This window comes from Anas acuta, chromosome 1 (genome assembly GCF_963932015.1).
Source record: "Anas acuta chromosome 1, bAnaAcu1.1, whole genome shotgun sequence".
Lineage (NCBI taxonomy): Eukaryota > Metazoa > Chordata > Aves > Anseriformes > Anatidae > Anas > Anas acuta.
The window spans coordinates 70,649,610-70,668,674 of NC_088979.1; the positions used below are offsets into that span (position 1 = coordinate 70,649,610).

Sequence of the window (19,065 nt, forward strand, 5' to 3'; positions counted from 1 at the left end):
TTCTAATACATCATGTGAGCATAAGTGGAGATGGTGTGATTTTCATTTCTTTAGAAAATACTTTTGTAGTCAAAAAGCTGATAATAAGGAGACTTACTGTGCCACACCGTCTCTCTTTTTGAATTGCAGAGAAGAAAGCAGGTCAGAAATCCATTTGGGGGTGATGGTTGGTCTTAGTGACAACTCAGTATCATTGATGTTTACAAGCAGCGTAAGAGCATGAAGCTGGAAAACAACAGCACACTTACAGCTCATCAGTGATCAGTCTCACACTGCAGCAGGAATCTAGGCAGTGGAAATACTCATGAGCCCACTGCATTATCTTCAGCTTTTTCCTTTGGAAATAACTGTATCATAGCTATATATGACTAGCTGATAATACAAACTAATACTGATATGATTATATCTTTACATATGTCAATAAAGAAGTAGCAGGACAGGAACTGGGGATTTTGACAGAGAATGGTGACTCCTGGAGCAGCCTGGTAGGGTGCTGGGCAGCAGCCCTTTTTTTTTTTCAAATATAATAGGCAAGAAACAGGAGTGGTAAAGGAGCATATAGACAGACTCCTATTAGATTTTAACCACAGTAGAATGCATCTGCCTGTTCTTAAGAAGAAAATATTGTCAATGTTTGGGCTAGGATAGAATTACTTTTCTTTGTAGAGGCTCACTGATGCTGTGTGTTGGATTTTTATTAAAGTAGTGGTGATAGCACATTGATGTTTTAGTTGTTTCTGAGCAGTGCTTATGCTGCCCTGTCAGCAAAGAGGCTGGGGGTGCTCAAGAAGCTGTGAGGGGACAGAACCAGGTCAACTGACTTCAACTGACAAAAGGGTTATCCCACCCCATATGACGTTGTGCTCAACAATAAAAACTGGGGGACAAAAAAGGAGGATGTGGTGATGTTTGGAGTAATAGCATTTGTCTTCTCAAGTAACCGTTGCATGTGATACACTGATACGCCCTGCTTTCCTGGAAATGGCTGAACATCTGCCTGCAGTGAGAGGTAGTGAATGAATCCCTTGTTTTGTTTCGCTTGTGTATGCAGCTTTTGCTTTAACTAGTGAACTGTCTTTATCTCAACCCATGAATTCTCACATTTTTTTACCTTTCCAATTCTCTCCTTCATTCCACCTGGAGAGAGTGAGCGAACTGTGTGGTGCTGAGCTGCCTACCAGGGTTAAACCACAATACACATCTAACTGTTTGAAAAAAAAATATATATATATATATTTTTTCTGATGATGTTTCATTTTCAATAAGTGGTGAAATTAGATTACTTAATGTGCACCACAAAGCTCCTTATTTACCACAGAATCACAGAATTTCTAGGTTGGAAGAGACCTCAAGATCATCGAGTCCAACCTCTGACCTAGCGCTAACAGTCCCCACTAAACCATATCCCTAAGCTCTACATCTAAACATCATTAAGTAAAGGAGCTCCCTATCCTCAAAGGAAAGGGGGAGAAAATACAATGAAAAGGGCTCAGGGGTTGAGATAAAAACAGGGAGATCAATCAACAATTATCATCACAGGAAAAACAGACTCAGCATAGGGAGAACAGATAAATTTATTGCACATTACTAACAAGCTAGAGAAGTGAGAAACAAAGAACAAACAAAAACCACTTTCCTTCCCTTCATCCACCCTCTCCTACTTCCTCTTCCTGAGTTGTGTAAGGGAACAGGGAACGGGGGCTGTAGTTACGCTTCATCTCTGCACTCCTTCATGGTCACTCCCTGCCCCTGATCCCCATGGGGTCCCTCCCACGGGATGCCAAACTTCCCAAATTGAGCCTGCGGGGGGCTGCTCAAAGGCAGCAGCTCTTCAAGAACTGCTCCCACACAGCTCCGTCCCATGGGGTCCATCCCCCGGGAGCAAACTGCTCCAGCACGGGTCCCCCATGGCTGGGCAGCAGCTCCCCCCAGACCCCTGCTCCTGCGTGGGCTCCTCTCCATGGGCTGCAGCTCCGGCCCGGGGCCTGCTCCTGCGGGGGCTCTCCATGAGCCGCAGCCTCCTCCAGGCCACATCCACCTGCTCCACCGGGGGCTCCTCCACCCATGGGGGGGCTGCAGCGTGGAGATCTGCTCCATGTGGGACCCATGGGCTGCAGGGGGACAGCCTGCTCCACCAGGGGCCTCTCCACAGGCCACAGCGGGTCTACTGCTGCTGCCTGCCTGGAGCACCTTCTGCCCTCCTGCTGCACTGACCTGTGGGTCTGCAGGGCTGGTTCTCACTCCTTGTTCTTCCAGCTGCTGTTGTACAGCATTTTTTTTTACCCCTTTCTTAAGTATGGTCTCACAGAGGTGCAAAACAACATCTCTTATTGGCTCAGCTCTGGGCAGCAGTGGGTCAGCAGAAGTCAGGAGTCAGCAGAAACTGGCCTTTATCTAACATGGGGCAGCCTCTGGATTCTTCTCACAGAGGCTATCCCATGTAGTCCCCTGCTACCAAAATGTTGCCACACAAGCCCACTACAAAGAGCAAGACATATATATCTGTAAAAGAAATTTGTTATGTACTTATTGGATTCCCTAGCACAAATGGACTCAATACAACAGAAAATTTAACAAGCTAGCTGCTTGCTTGAGTTTAATGAAATTGTGACTTTTACAGTTGCATTAATTTGGTAAGAATCAGGAAGGAAGTGATGAACATTCTATCTTGCAACACTTCCGATGGTAGGACTGTTCTCTAAAACACAAGTAACAAGTGAGACAGCCCTATTTGTAACTGTACAACCATTTCAACTGCAAGTCTTTCCATCTTCTCTGAGCCTCGAGGCTATGATACAAAAATAAGTGAGACAAAGAAGTTTTGAAATACAAGGTAGGTTCGTCTTATCTTTGTGTGTTATGGTTTTTTGTTTGTTTGTTTGTTGCTTGTTTGTTTGTTTGTTTGTTTTTGTTTGTTTGTTTTCTTTCTTGTAGTGGTATTTGGTAAGGCTCTAGGAGAGATACTGGAAGCCCAGGGCTGGAGGGATAATATCCCAGGCAAAATCTTAAAAGCTGCCAAAGAAATATGCGGAGCTAAGTTGAATGAAGTTTTTTTGCAAGGACCTACTGCCTGCTAAGAAAGTTCCCAGCCATATGGTTTATGCTCTCTCTAGTTTTGGCACTGAATTTGTAGTAAAAGTAGATATTCCTACTGAATTCACTTTTATGCACGTACTCAAAAATATCCTTGAAAGTACATAAACTATTCCGAGGCAACATAAGCACCAAACTTACTGATCAATGGGAAATGAGAGCTGACTGATATTGAAAATGGCTTTATGTCAAAGTGGAGACCAGTGATGAATAGTGTCCCTCAGGGGTCTGTCCTGGGACCGGTACTGTTTAATATCTTTACCAGTGACATAGACAGTGGGATCAAGTGCACCCTCAGCAAGTTTGCAGATGACACCAAGCTGAGTGGTATAGCTGATACAACAGAAGGAAGTGATGCCATCCAAAGGGACATGGAGAAGCTTAAGATTTGGGCCCATGTGAACCTCATGAGGTTCAACAAGTCAAAGTGCAAGGTGCTGCACCTGCGTCATGCCAGTTCCAGACATGAAGTCAGACTGGGAAAAGAACTCATTGAGAGCAGCCCTGCAGAGAAGGACTTGGGCATGCTGGTGGACAAAAAGCAAAACAGGAGCCAGCAGTGCACACTTGCAGCCCAGAAGGCCAACTGCATCCTGGCCTGCATCAACAGGGGAGTGGCTGGCAGGGCGAGGGAGGTGACTGTCCCCCTCTGCTCTGCCCTTGTGAGGCCCCACTTGGGGTACTGTGTCTGTGGGCCCAATCACAAGAAGGATGTTGATCTGCTTGAGCAGGTCCAGAGGAGGACCACAAAGATGTTCAGAGGGCTGGAGCACCTCTCCTATGAAGACAGGCTGAGAGAGCTGGGGATGTTCAGCCTACAGAAGAGAAGGCTCCGGGGTGACCTCACTGCAACCTTTCAGTACTTAGAAGGGACTTATAAAAAAGATGGAGAGCGACTCTGCTCAATCAGATAATGGCAAGACAAGGGGAAATGGTTTTTAACTAAAAGAGGGGAGATTTAGATTAGAGATTAGGAGGAAGTTATTCACTCAGAGAGTGATGAGGCACTGGCACAGGTTGCCCAGGGAAGCTGTGGATGCCCCATCCCTGGAGGTGTTCACAACCATGTTTGATGGGGCCCTGAGCAACCTGATCTAGTCGGTGGTATCCCTGCCCATGGCAGGAGAGTTGGCACTAGATGATATCTGAGGTCCCTTCTAACCCAAGCCATTCTATGATTCTATGATACTGCTGTGACTGATTTTGATATGCAGCTGATTTTGTTTGCAGATGTTTACTCACATGCTTTAGGTCCACTCATCCTAACCTTTCTATGCACCAGACAGGTGATCTTTAGGCCTTAAGACAGCAGTCATAAGTGTATGCATTTCTAGAGTGATTCCCAAATAAACAGCTTTATAAATCATCGCACAAGTTGCTTTTTTGCAGAAAAGAACAATTTCATTAACTTTGTTACAATTTATTTGGATGTTTCTCTGACTGTTTGAGAGGTCTATTGAATCTTTTCTTGGTCAGTAATTGAGAGATGGGCAGATGGTGTGGAAGCAGGCAGCATGAGCAGATCAGACCAGACAAATTCAGGGGACAGTGATTCACTCTGGTGTCTTTCACCTTGGGCAAGTTCTGCTGCTTTCTGTCTCCAAGGAAGAAGAGATGCTTGCTTGTCTTGGACTCATCTTCATGACCCAGTGGCTGCTTCTGGTCGCCCAGATGTATATTGACTGGCAATGCACAGATTGTGAGTAGAACACTTCCATGCAGACATCCTCCCAGACGAGGTGTAGCATGCTTCTCTTTACAGGTAGTTGTCTTCCAGTTACCTTTTGTCTTAGACCTGATAGGTAGTAGCCTTTGCACTCCAAAAAAATAGGTAGCATCAATCCTGCACCTTACTGATCCTATTATGTGATATTTTCAGTGGAGATGCCAGAGCCACCTATCAGAAATTTGACACTGAATCCTTGGAAAATGGAACTGAGTTGGATAAGCAGTACAAATTTCACCGAGTACAAGTGTTCTGTGGCAGCAGACAATGAAAAGGCCATTATAAAGGTAAATTTTCTATATAAAGTTTTAACAGAAATAAATCATTACACTTTGTTCTTTCTCTTTCATATTTTTAAGTAATTGAAAAAGGTATTCTTGGTTAGAAAAAGATAGTCTCTGTTTTAGCATTTTTTTTCTAGTTTTTATTAAGGCCCATCTTTGTACTGAGATATGTCTGCCCTCTCTGGCCATTCTTGTGAAATTCTTGCCTTGAGATCATTCTTGGGATATCAGAACCTTGATGAGACTTAAGTGTAAGATTTCCTCTTTCCTGGTTTCAGAGGAACTTCAGTGAGAGGCATCTCATGCTGTACAGATGCTGTATTTAAAGTATGGAGGAGAAACTGAGTTAGATACATGTGTCCTGACTGACTTACCTAAAAATAAGGCATTGGAAATGTAGTGATATACCTGCTCGGGACTGACTGATGTTACACAGAAGCCTGTGAAGGGATAATATTTCTGGAATGGCTCGTGGGAGCTAAGCAGGTTGTCTGGGGTATTTCAAATGCAGTAGGCACCTTTGTATAGGCCAACAGAGCCAAGACCTTAAAAAACGTGTGCCTGAGCAGCCAGCAGCTCTGTAGCTAGACATTCTTGGAAGGCATGCACTCTGGATCACTCTGCAAGTCAGCATGTTCCAGATGCTCATCTTAGCCTGATGCAATTATTAACCTATATAAATAGATAAAAAGGAGAAATACACTGGATTTTTAAACTATAGATCTAACCTTTTGATAACAGGAGGCATGGAACTCAAATCTTGTGTGAATGGATTACTTGAGAAGTGTTCTGACGTTATAGGAAGGTAACTTCTGCTTCTGATTTAGTCTGTTTTCAGAAGTTCTCATGCAGAGAAGATTGCAAGCTAAACCTTTCCCTATTTGGTAATTACTATGCATGTTAACCAGAATAGTTTCTCTTTTACCAGCCTCTGCAAACTGCACAGGTACATTAAAGCAAGTCATGAAGTTGTTCCCTTGCACTTATTTTTTCTTGAATACGTGTATTATTCCAGCCTTCACTAAGCTCTCTTCCTCTAGATCCCAAAGTTGCATTAATGTTGAAGTCTATCTGGCCAATATTTCTTGTGATAGAGTAGGTTATCTCTAAATCTCTAGATTATCTCTATCTCTATCTCTATCTCTATCTCTATCTCTATCTCTATCTCTATCTCTATCTCTATCTCTATCTCTATCTCTATCTCGAGTATGTTATCTTTAAAATGAAGTTGTTTCAGAAAGAGGAACTGTAGCAGAAGCCACTGTTTTTGATGCTGTATTTTGCACTAATAGAGAGTAAGCATGTTATGCTACACAAGTATGTCAATAAGTCAAATACATGCTTACTGGTTCTGCAGGCAGTTCCTAGAAAAGTCTGGCTTTGGGGAACTCTTTTAATACTCCATGCAGTTATATCACCAGTATTGCTAATCATAGATCAGAATAGGGTTATATCACCCTTATTTCAACTATCAAAGCATGGAAATTGTAGTATTTTAAGCTCTGACAGGTGTGACTAGAGAGGTACAGGCCCTGCCTGAAGACAGTGTATCTCATACATCTCAGATGCTAACATCTGTGTCCTCCTTCACTGCTGCACAGACAAGGCAGCTATATGACTTGTTGAAAATGTCTGCTGGTACTCAGAAAGGTAATGTTACTGGAGATGAACCTCAAGCCATCTCCTTATGCAGGCACACATTCGTGGGGTATCTCCCTTTGTCACTGAAAGGAGAGTAAAGCACATTGAAGTCATCTTTTGATTCTTATGAAGGAGCATACACTCCATTTTGAGGAGGTACAATAGATTTGTTGGAAAGAGGGGAGGAACTTCTATTCCTGGCACTGTTCGGTCATGAGATTTTCTGGAGGGAAGCGCCAGTGTCTTCACCTTGCACTGTTAAAGGTTCATTACACAAAACTTCTGGGAAGGAGGTTCTTAAACATGGGGAGACATCAGTACCTACTTCACTATTGTAGTGGTCACGCTGTTACACAGCAAGCACAAGCTTTCTGCAGGAAGTGTTATGTAAACTGTTAGATAAAAAACTGAAAATAAACCACCTGCATGTCATTTTTCAGGCAGTGGACATGACCTGCATATTTGATGGAAATCTAATGTTTCCTCTGCACAACGGGGCAAACTTTTCAGTTACAGCAGTGAACATCAACAATACATATTCAAGCATATGCACATGTATTCCTCGAGGTAATACACTAGACTTTGAGAGAGGATTTGCCTGCTTCCAATGGCCTGAGGGTTAAATAAATAAATAAATAACAAAAAAAAAAAAATCTTTCATTACTAAATTCTTTCCTGTAAATGGATAGCTTCCTGTTCACACCCTTATGACAATGTTTCTTAGACAAGTAAAGGAGTTTCCTAGAACTAACTCAATAATTCTTTAGTCCTTAGTCGCTGCCTTGCTTGGTGCAATCTTTTTAATTCCTAATTCTCTTTTAAATGTTTGTGCTAATATTTTGTTGACTGCATTCAGATGTCTATGCTATTAAAAATCAAGGTGAAACAGGTTTGTGTCTGTAGTTTTTAAATTCTTGAGAATTCTATGATACCTTAAATTTTGTCACAGCATAACTCATGCTGTTATGCCTAACACTTTGTTCAATCCAAAATAATGAAAGTTCTGACTGAATCTACCCTTCTTTGTATGAGAGGGATAGTAGATATAAGAGTGTTAAGAGAATGAGGTACATGATCTGCTCCTTTGGGGAAGGTTCCTGGTGTTTATCCCAGCTATAAGAAGGTATCCCTGCAGAGAACACCTCAGGTGTTTACGTATTCACTTCCATGAAGTCTGGAAAATCTTCACAGCTCTGCATTTGACCTTCTCTCCCTCTCTAGAGTTCTCAGAGAAGTCCCTCTTGCTCTTCATTCATCTGACAGAATGCTGAAGAACGTCCCTCAAATAAAAATGCTATGGCAGGATCCTAAGGATGATAGGCAGAGATTTCAGTCTGCAGCACTGGACACCAGTGTGTCCTTTTGAATCAGAACAGTTCAAAGCACAATGGTGGCCACTTTGGGTGTCAGCCTGTTCTATGGCAGTATAGGCTTCCCTGAGCCTCATTCTACCAAATACAACTGTTATCGTATATTTGGAGAATATAGCCACATTAAATTTTTCATATCAGTCCAAGTATCTTCCAATGCTGCTACCTAAAATGAATTCCATCATTACTAACCCTAGCACTAATTGGTTGGAGTTGCAGGTATTTAGCATATCTAAACACGCACCAAGATCCTCCATCTTGGAGCACTCACACAGTTGTTCAACCTAACAGAGATTGCTGTGTTTGCAGGCAAAAAGGGGTCAGCCATTGAAAACTTCTCCTGTGTGATTTATGATGTTTCTCTCATGAACTGCACTTGGCAGGCAGGCAGGAATGCTCCAGGAGATACCCAATATTTTCTCTACTGGAAGAAATCAAGGTAAGTAAGCCTTCTTGAATCCTGGGAAGCCTGAATTCTCATTCAACACATTACACTGCCCGCTGCCCACCTTTAACTAAAACATTTTGTTATATGCAGAGATGATAATGAGACAGAATGTGAGCTTTACATTAAAGATGAAAATGGCAGACACGTGGGATGTAGATTCCAAAATGTGATGATTAAATACAAAACTGCTTACTTCATGGTGAATGGGTCTAGCAATGTCTCCCAGATCCGATTCTATGATAAGTACATCGAACTGTATACAATTGGTGAGTAAATAATTTATCTCTGGTTTATTTCCATTATTGCATAAGGGTAGTAGAGCATCCATCCCTGAGATGGAGACTGAATTCATTTCAGAATTGTCACTCCACAAGATAGTCTTTTCCTTTCTTTGAAAAGCTTTGATCTTGTCCTCAATTTCTGCAAAAATAGAATTTCAAATTGTACAACAAGAGGAGGTAGAACCATTCAGAAACAACTGTTCAGAGAAGTCTAAACACCCTAACAGAATTCACATTGTTGAGAGATAGGATTTCCTGGTTTGGAAATCATTTACCTAAAAAAACTGTGAGCATGCAAGTACATTTGATGTTGGTATCAGAGTTTCAAAATTCCAGTTGAAATCTCTACTTATGTCTTCATGTAGCTATAGTGAATTTTTGTTGCCTAGACTGTCAACTGATTTAGTTGATTATTAACCTAAAGGACAATAAGTATTGACTTTATCACTGCATTTACTACAGACCTCCATACCATTTTCTGTTATACTTAAAACTTCTGAAAATGGTCTTATGGCTAGGATCAGTGCTTGGCTACATAATTTTACCCCAGTTTACTCCCTGTGTAATCATTTTCTTTTGATGGACTTTCCACATGTCAATTCAGACTGCAGTTAACCATTTACAAGCATCATTGGACAGAATGTTTTTTATTTAAGAATAATATCCATTGAGGCAAGCCCTGAAACGTCCTTTCACATATTATGTTTTTGCAATTATTCTATTCTCACTATACTATACTCACTTCGTTTACCACCTGTGAAAGTGCCCTGTCATGCCTTTAGACCTAGGGTCAAAAGTAAGAGGCTGTAGCTTCTTCAGGAAAATCTATTCCCTAAGCAAAACAGCCATGAGGGAAAGCCAGCAAAAAAGCTTCACAGCTGCAGCCTCTCTCAGCTTCTTTAGCAATCTACTCTAATTGTATTTAAGTCTTTCTCTAGCAGCATCCACAGTATGTAGAAGATTGCAATTCACACATTTCAACTGAAGAGACTTTGCAGAAAAAGCTTCTTTGGGCAATTGCTCCTCCTTCTCATTGCCAGTAGGGATAGCGTGAATGGACAGACACCCTTGACTAAAGAAACCAACATGTATAAAACAGCTCAGGTTTTCATATGCACTTGCATATATGGTGATCTACTTGGAAGCTTCCTGTGCAATTATTTATACTATTGGCAAAGCCTTTTTGGCAAAGCCCTACTGATTCTGGTATTGCCTCCAAAAAATGGACAAAGCTTCATTCTATAAAGAGAAGAAATCAAGCTGTAATAGTACTCCTTGGACATGAAACAATAGTGTTCTTTGACCAAACAGCCCATCACAAATAACCAGTTTTGTCTGTATAGACTGGTGCAAGGTAACTGAAACTATTTCCTCTATCATCCTTTTATCACCCTTTTAGTCATCAGTGACTATTTGTCGTTTGCTGTTACAATAACCATCAAGTCCTTGGAGATGATCAAAATTCAAAGGTCTGCAATACTTTTGTTCACACCTATGAAATTAGGGGAGATATATTTGTAAAGTTCTAGATTCTTAAAACTGAATTGTTAAATTTGTATGACTACTTTTGGAGGGGGAATAAGCTGCATAGTTCACAACACCAAGCAAGCCATAAGTTCATGTAACAGAAGAATTATGCAAGGAGTCTTAGAAAATGAAATGATCTTCAGATTTCTTACATTAGGGCTGTCATCATATTGTTCTTCCCTGGTCATGTTCCATGTTTTTTTGTTTGTTTGTTTCCTGTTGTTTTCTGATCCAATGGACAAGATCTAGAGACTTCTGGTCTTTCAATTATTTCTAACAGAGTTCCCAAGAAAAAAATAGATATAAACATTTCTTCACAGTGCTGTTACCTGCTATTGCACTCTCTTCTACCAAAGCAAAAAGAGATAACATGATTATTTGAATTCTCGACTGTATCATTTCAGAAAAACTCATGCCTCCTTCAAATGTCACTGTCAACTGTGACAAAAAAGAAAATGATTGCATAATTCAGTGGCAACGACCCCAAATAAGTCATTCAGATAAAGACAGGTGTTTTAAATATGAAGTCAAAATAACATATAAGGTAAGAGGAGAGTTTCTTGATCTACGTTTAACATTAATACATACACTTTATTTTCTACTACACTTGGGTAAAAAGAAAATTTCTCTCTCTTATATGGTGTAGCCTTCCTCATATGTAGCACCATATTTCTTTGTGGTTGTGCCTTTCTCAGTTGTGACAGAACTCAAAAAAGTCACTTATTTCAATGAGACCTGCTAGAACTATCCTGGACTGGATTTTTTCCAGTAGCGACTGTATCTTTTTGAAACAGTAGAGCTGGGCTGTAAGTACTGGATGGAGAAATGGACGTCCAGTTAAGGAATACGAATTGGTGGAGGGGACTGAAATTTCTATATATTCAAAATGCAAACAGTTTACTAGATATAATAGATAAGAAACACACATTTTGGTCTAACACTTGAAGCTGCATAATATTAAATTAAATGAAAACAAAAGAGAGAAAGCAGAAAGGCAGTGTGACTAAGCACACACAGGTCATTGTGTAGAACCATTTAAGCTACTGAAAGTGAAGTTCGGATCTTGATTTTACATGCTTTTTTGCACGGGAAAAAAAAAAAAAAAAAAAAAAAAACTGCAAGACAAGTGGCCACAAGTGACCACAAGATGGCAGATAGCGACTATGAAGGAAGAACCTGCTTGTACTATTCCCAGACAGCCACTGAGATGCTGGTTGAAGGAATTCATTGGAATTCTCTTATTTGAACTTTAGTCCAAAGACTACAAATCTTCAGATTTAGGGGCTTGCTACTTCAGAAGTGATTTTTTTCACAATCCCAGCTAGCTGCTGCAAAAAATTATTACTTCTCTGACTCGTTTTGCCTTTGTAGCAAAGAAAGCTTATACCAGTCAGTGTAACTTTAGCATAAAAATCACAGTAAAACAATACATAATTCTTTAAGACCTCATCTGAGACAATAATAATAATAATAATAATAATAATAATAATAATAATAATAATAATAATAATAATAAATTATTATATATAATAATATATATAATATATATTATTATTACAATATATTAATAATTAATACTATAATAATTATATTATTATTGTTGTTATTATTATTATTGAATAGCATTTGCAATTAAACACAGCAAAATTTATTTTAAAATATAAATACTACATTTAAAATAAAAAATCTCATATTTTATTTTAAATAAAATACTACATTTAAAATAAAAAAATTTCTACTATGTGTAACAATGAAGCTATAGTTTTCATTCAGATCAGGTCTGGTTTGTTTGTCTTCAGTCACAAATCTGAAATAAAAATTATTTCTTGATTCTAGTAGTAAGGAAAATAAATACATTTCCAAAGAAAAATTAGCTACTCTATAAAATTGGCGTTGCAGATGAATTATATACCAGAAATTAAACATTAGGTAAATTGTTAGTTCCTCTGAACAAACTGCAAAGTAGATAAGAAAGTAACAGAGTAATTGAGAGAAAGGACATGGTAGATTAAAATTACATCTCAACAAAAAACAAGCAATCATAATAATAAAGGTTTTCTCTCAATTTACAGGGTAATTCTGGAGAAGAGGTCGTACATACTTTTACAAAAGTAAGTCTTGACTTTTCTATTTATCAGCATCGCATGTTAGTTTCATAGTTATTTGTGAAAATTAAATAGTATGTAAATGCCTTTAGCATCAGTATCCTATGTTTTATGGGATCATTATTATAAGTTTCTTAGAAGTGTCAAACTGCTAAATAATTATGATAATTAGGTAATTTATCACACATTTAAAGAGAACTTTATTACTATTCTGCAACTGCTTTGGGAAAAAAAAAAAAAATCCATTTTACATTATATTGTTCTCTTTGCCCCTCAAATGTTTGGATCAGAACTTGAAGTTACACTTTAGTAACAACAAAGAAAAGAAACACAGAAAACACCTCCTAGGAATTTAATTTCATTTCTGAAACACAGAGAACACAAAAGCTTTGTTGAATGGGGGCTGTTCTTCATGTACGCAGCACTTTCTTCTAACCAGTGGAGTCTGGACACCCCCTCGCTATCCTGAAAGTACCTCAGAGTAAGCACATTTCAGGAACTTCTAGTAACACTGCATATTGCAGTATTTTTACACGTTCGAATGGGAATTTATTCTTGTCCTCAAGAGTCATAATCCAAAGATTCATGAATGTGAGTGAGGTGCACAGAGACAGTTTATTACTCACATCACATATAATAGCTGTAATATTATGAGATTATTCAAGATATTTTTCTGCTTCTGTCAACTTGCCAAGGGAAACTATCAATAAATCAGGCTATATCATAAGAAATTGTAGGCTACAAGGTCAAAGATTAAAAGCTTCTGAACAGAAGAATTTACAGACTAACAAACTATTTTTGAAAGAAGATACATAGGTACATATCCATTACATATTTAAAAACATGCAAGTTTATTTTTTGCTCTGTAACAGCAGTCTGCTCTAACAAGAAATTCTCTTATAACCTTGTGAAATTTCAATGGTAAATGGAACTTACATATTACAGACATGCAAAAAAGAAAAACTCAGTTTAATTGCTGTTTGTTGTTGTTGTTGTTTAAGGAAACTGAAAGAAGCCACATACTTCAAAGTTACAGTATGGGAAAGAAGTACCTTGTGAAAATCAGAGCAGCTGGCCATGACTGTTATGTGAATAATGCCTGGGGGGAGTGGAGTGCAGCTGTTGAGTTTGGTAAGAACAAAAATCTTTGCATTGGTTTACCTCCCCTAGCTATGAACTATCTACCTTGCACAGTACTGCAGTGGTGGTCTTACCCAGCTGGGTATCAGAGCTCCACCATAACCACTCTCTCACTCCCTATCCTCAAAGGGAAAGGAAGAATAAATAGGAAGGAAAGGGCTCAAGGGCTGAGATAAGGACAGGGAGATCACTCTACAATTATCATCACAGGCAAAACAGAATCAACATAGGGAGAACAGATACATTTATTGCACATTACTAACAAGCTAGAGAAGTGAGGTAAAAAGAAAACAATCAAAAAACATTTTCCTTCCCTTCGTCCACCCTCTCCTATTTCCTCTTCCTGAGTTGTGTAAGGGAACAGGGAATGGGGGCTGTAGTTACACTTCATCTCTGCACTCCTTCATGGTCACTCCCTGCCCCTGCTCCCTGTGGGGTCCCTCCCATGGGATGCCGTCCTTCCCCAGCTAAGCCTGCGGGGGCTGTCCATAGGCAGCAGCTCTTCAAGCACTGCTCCCACATGGCTCCGTCCCACAGGGTCCATCCATCCCCCAGGAGCAAACTGCTCCAGCACGGGTCCCCCACGGGTGGGCGGCAGCTCCCCCCAGACCCCCTGCTCCTGCGTGGGCTCCTCTCCACGGGCTGCAGCTCCGGCCCGGGGCCTGCTCCTGCGGGGGCTCTCCATGGGCCGCAGCCTCCTCCAGGCCACATCCACCTGCTCCACCGGGGGCTCCTCCACCCATGGGGGGGCTGCAGCGTGGAGATCTGCTCCATGTGGGACCCATGGGCTGCAGGGGGACAGCCTGCTCCACCAGGGGCCTCTCCACAGGCCACAGCGGGTCTACTGCTGCTGCCTGCCTGGAGCACCTCCTGCCTTCCTGCTGCACTCACCTTCAGGGCTGCAGGGCTGCTTCTCTCACATGTTCTCTCACTCCTCTCTCAGCTGCTGTTGTGCAGCAGTTTGTTTTTTTTTTTTTTTTCCCTTTTCTAAACCTGCTCTCCCAGAGGCCCAACCAGCATTGCTCCCTGGTTCAGCTCTGGGCAGCTGCGGGTCCCTTTGGAGCCAGCAGAAACTGGCTCTTATCTAACACAGGGTAGCTTATGGATTCTTTTCACAAATGCCAGCCTGGGTAGCCCCTCACTACCAAAACGTTGCCACGTAAACCCACTACAACTGCAGACACACAAAAATATAAAGGACTGTTAAACATTATTTTTCATTTTATCTTATTAAGAAGAGAGAGAGAATTTGTTCATCTCTTAGCAGTAACATTGGGAATCAATATAAAAGTAATCCATTTGCAAGTGGAGTGCCTACCTGCTTACTGCTAGAGATTAACAAACAGGTTCAATGTTGATATGTCCCAGAAAACTGTACTGTTAAGGTGCTAAATTTAAGAGTTGATTTTTATTCCAGGAGAAACCTTTCAGACTGACATTCAGCAGTCACTCATCAAAGATATGTTTGGCATAGCTGTGCATCTATTGCTTTTCATTAACAAAAATACTTCATGACTTTTGTTTTTTTCAGGAAATGAAGACATTTTTTCTTCTTTGATATGGATTTTATCAGTGGTGGCAGTTGCAATGTTCTTAGTGGTTTTTTTCACAGTTTTGTTCTGCAAAAGGTAAACTTAATTTATGATGCAATTCTTAAACAAATAAATAATGTACAGATGCCTTTGAGATATAGTTGCAACTGTTCCATTCACACTGTAGTGGAAGCCAAGCCAAAATGGTGGTCTTGAGGCAGGTAATGTAATTGTGATGCCCAATGTCCTTCTTTGGGTGACCCACACAAATATTTCCAGGGTCTCTTCTGTCAATATGGCAGAGAGCAATTATATACAATCACTTAGATTAGCAGTACAGCTACTGGATATCTGCAATACAGAATAGAATATAGAATAGAATATAGAATAGAACAGAACAGAACAGAACAGAACAGAATAGTTCAGATGGAAGGGACCTTCAACAAACATCTAATCTAACTGCCTGAACACTTCAGGGCTAACCAAAAGTTAAAGCATATTATTAAGGGCTTTACCCAACTGTTGAACACTGACAGGTACAGGGCATCAACCACCTTGCTATGAAGTCTGTTTCACTACTGTCATGGTAAAGAAATTTTTCCTAATGTCCAGTGTGAACCTCCCTTGATGCGGTTGTTTCTGGCATTCAAGGAAGATCAGCATGTACCTCCCAATTTTCCCTCCTTGGGAAGTTGTAGAGAGCAATGAGATCACCTCTCAGCTTCGTTTTCTCGAAACTGGACGCATCAGGTGTCATCAGCCTCTCCTCATAGGACATGTCCTCCAGCAGTTACCAGACATGTTGCCCTCTCCTGGATGCATTCAAGTGTCTCACTATCCTTGTTACACTGTGGAGCCCAGAACTGCACACAGTGTTCAAGGTGAGGCTGCACCAAGTGTAGACTGCCTACCAACATGTAGACAGTCTGCAAAACAAATCTGATTTCTTGAAATGTAGTTATTGCACACAACAGGCTGATCATACTTAACAGTAAAGATTTTGCAACATTCACTAAAATTGTCCTAGCAAGCGAAATAAGATCTTAGACCACAAAAACTAAGCAGGTTGTTTCTTGAAATAAACTATGCCAGGGAAAAAGAAAGAAAAAGGTTAATCTTCTTTATCATACATTTCATATAGAAATATACAGTAATTCAGAGAAGATACTGTTCTTCCAAGTTGTTTAAATGTTTATGTTAACTTTACACTGGTTGCAGTGACTTAAAGAGGAGGACAATAGGAAGTTCCTTTTTCTTTCAAAGAAGAAAATAACTATTAGTGAATCTTTTACCAAAAATAAAACTATTAGCATCCAAATTCTTGGTGTTATCCTTATATGTGTTCATTCTGTGCTGTGATGATGTATAGTTTTCATTTCTCTTCTATCCTGGAAAAGTAATATAAGAGTTGGGCACAATGGTTTTGATACATGCTAGATACTTATTTTTTCCTTTTAATTCCATCCCTTTTGACCTCCAGGACTCATTATTGGAAAACAGCATTTCCACCAGTCCCAAAGCCAAAAAATCCATTTAATGGACAGCATGATATAAATCCAGAGGTAGGCTTTCTTTATATTAAATATATGAAATGCATACTATACTTCACTGAAGGTTGAAAGGTATTATTTAAATGGTAAGGAACTTAACACAAAGAACAAATGTTTCCTCTGCCATATTTTGAGGAATTACGAGAGAAAATTAACAGGGAGTTTGCTAAGGGAAGTCAAATGCAGTGGCCTACCAGACCCAGAGGGTTTCTCCCCCTCCAGTCTAACAGATACAGGGATTGATGCTCCCATTGGTAGGTCCAGCCAGCAGCAAGGGCTGTGTATTTTCCCAATACAAGGCACACACATGCACAAACACACACACAGAGGACACTGAGATAGCCAGTCACACAGATCAGCACAGGTACCTTAACCAGTACCACATTATTGCTGACACCAATCACATAAACAGGGTCACGGACACCCCAGTCTTACTTTTTGTTTCCACCTGTGCAGGGCTGAAGTTTGCCAGTTAGATGTGCACACACCTTCACTCTGCATTCACAATCCTTCACATTCACAAATCCTTCACATCTGATCTTTGTGCCCAGATTCTGGGTCCTCCCACCAAGTCATCATCTCACCTTGTATTCCGGGTGTGGATCGTCCACTGACCCACTATCTCAGCTTTAATAAAATTTGTTAGCAAGCTGCAAAAAAAGTGACACAGAAAACAGTGCAAAACAGGATTTTGTAAGATGATAGGGCAGACTGTAATTGTCAGACCAGACAAACATACAGCCCAGCAGTTCACTTGTACCCAGATATCCTTTTTCTTGGCCAGCAGGTTCTTCTGTGACATTTAATAGTTTCTTATGGTCCACTCAATTAGCCAAGCTTCATGCCAATGTTTCTACTTGCATATCTTTACAAAGTTAATCTTTTTGTTCTGATTCTTTAGAAATGAATTGTGGTATGCCAATCTGTGGTGTGTTGGAGAAAAAGCACATTCTCCCTATCCACTTCCAGGCCAGCTAAAAACCATGTGTCAGCATTACAGAAATGTTGAAATGTCAATTTTTTGACTTTCTAAGGAAAGCTTATTGGCTAAAGAACTAAGAAGTGAATTATTTTTATAAAATATGCAACAGAAGTTGAAATACTGTCAGAATTACACACAAGTTAGTAGAGTTAACTTATCCACATGTACAAAACTAATGAAAGTTTTTATTTTCCTCTCAGCTGGTGGAGTGCAAAATGCAGTCAATAACATCTGAAAATGAACAGATTTTAGTTGCTGAATTAGTAAAATAACAAAGAAAAAATGAGGAACCTGAAAGTGTATTTCTCAGCTCAGGTAACTGTATGTCCCTGTGGAAATTCAGGAATAATAATGTATGGGCCTTCTTCACTTACTTCCTTTTCTTGGCAAAAACAGTAGTACAGCCAAGAGAGAAGATTACTTCACATGTAATTTTTTGAAATGCTATTGTATTTTCTTCTAATTTTGGCTGACTTTAACTGTTAGTGTAACTGCCCTTATTGTGTATCTTCCATTTTGTGAATATGATTTAAATATTTCAGTAAAGAAGTTTCATCTACATTTCAATTTGTTTAAAGAAAAACAATGGTGTTTTTTGTTTTGTTTTGTTTTTCGTATATTACAAAGAATGTGTTCATTGAGATTAATAAACTTTTTTTTTTTTTTTGAGAGTCCTGTCTGCTGAATGATATTGTTCTAGTCAAGAATATGCCTATTCATACTTGAAGTTTCCTCAGATCTCTTAAAATACATATAGGCAACTTGAAAATTAAGAATGGGATTAAAAACTGGATGGCATAGTGAGTGATGGTCTGTAATCAACAGAAATCTCAGAGAACTTGTGTTATTTACGTGTTAAGGGCTTGGCCACCATTAATGTGATAGCAGCCCAGAATCTTCTCTGGTATCCCACCTGCTGGTATCCAGCTCTTTTTGTTCTTACTGCTTACTTGCTTTCTCATTACTTTCATTTTGTTTATCTGCTTCATATTTTAAAATATAGAGTGTGTGACTCAGATAATCTCTGTGTCCTTTTGTTTGAATAGACACCTTTACTACTCAGTATTTTTCAGAGTCAAGGGGTTAGGACAAGGTACCAGGAAAATAGCCCAGACTGCTGAATGCACTGTCTGGCTATGAGCAATGCTTCTACAGGATCAATGCTAAGACTCGCTGCTTAGTACTGACAACAGCTTGGACAGTGGTATTAAATGCAGCCTTAGCAAGACATGTATGACAGCAAACTGGGAATACTGCCTGATATAATGAAGGGCAGTCCTGCTATGCAGAGCATCCCTGACAGGCTGATGAAATGGGTTGATGGGGACTTCATGAAGTTCAACTTTTGTTTTGCAAATGCAAAGTCCCATACCTGGAACAAACTAA

At 39.9% G+C, this 19,065-nt stretch overlaps 1 protein-coding gene across 1 annotated transcript; it reads left to right on the forward strand.

The window, feature by feature from the left end:
• The first annotated feature begins 2,674 nt into the window (after positions 1-2,674).
• On the forward strand, positions 2,675-18,350 carry LOC137856473 (granulocyte-macrophage colony-stimulating factor receptor subunit alpha-like). The gene is made up of 12 exons (XM_068681901.1): positions 2,675-2,833; positions 4,699-4,792; positions 4,973-5,106; positions 7,185-7,311; positions 8,424-8,553; positions 8,653-8,828; positions 10,775-10,914; positions 12,443-12,481; positions 13,477-13,606; positions 15,147-15,243; positions 16,628-16,709; positions 17,880-18,350. Exons 2-12 carry the CDS (start codon positions 4,708-4,710, stop codon positions 17,949-17,951), a joined length of 1,212 nt encoding a protein of 403 aa, XP_068538002.1. The 5' UTR covers positions 2,675-2,833; positions 4,699-4,707; the 3' UTR covers positions 17,952-18,350.
• Positions 18,351-19,065: the final 715 nt, after the last annotated feature.

Excerpts from the sequence above, each read along its gene's own strand:
- LOC137856473 (XM_068681901.1), top strand. The coding sequence starts at position 4,708 with ATGCTTGCTTGTCTTGGACTCATCTTCATGACCCAGTGGCTGCTTCTG. Across the intron at positions 5,107-7,184 it reads ATGAAAAGGCCATTATAAAG|GCAGTGGACATGACCTGCAT; the intron begins GTAAATTTTCTA and ends GTCATTTTTCAG. Across the intron at positions 7,312-8,423 it reads ATGCACATGTATTCCTCGAG|GCAAAAAGGGGTCAGCCATT; the intron begins GTAATACACTAG and ends CTGTGTTTGCAG.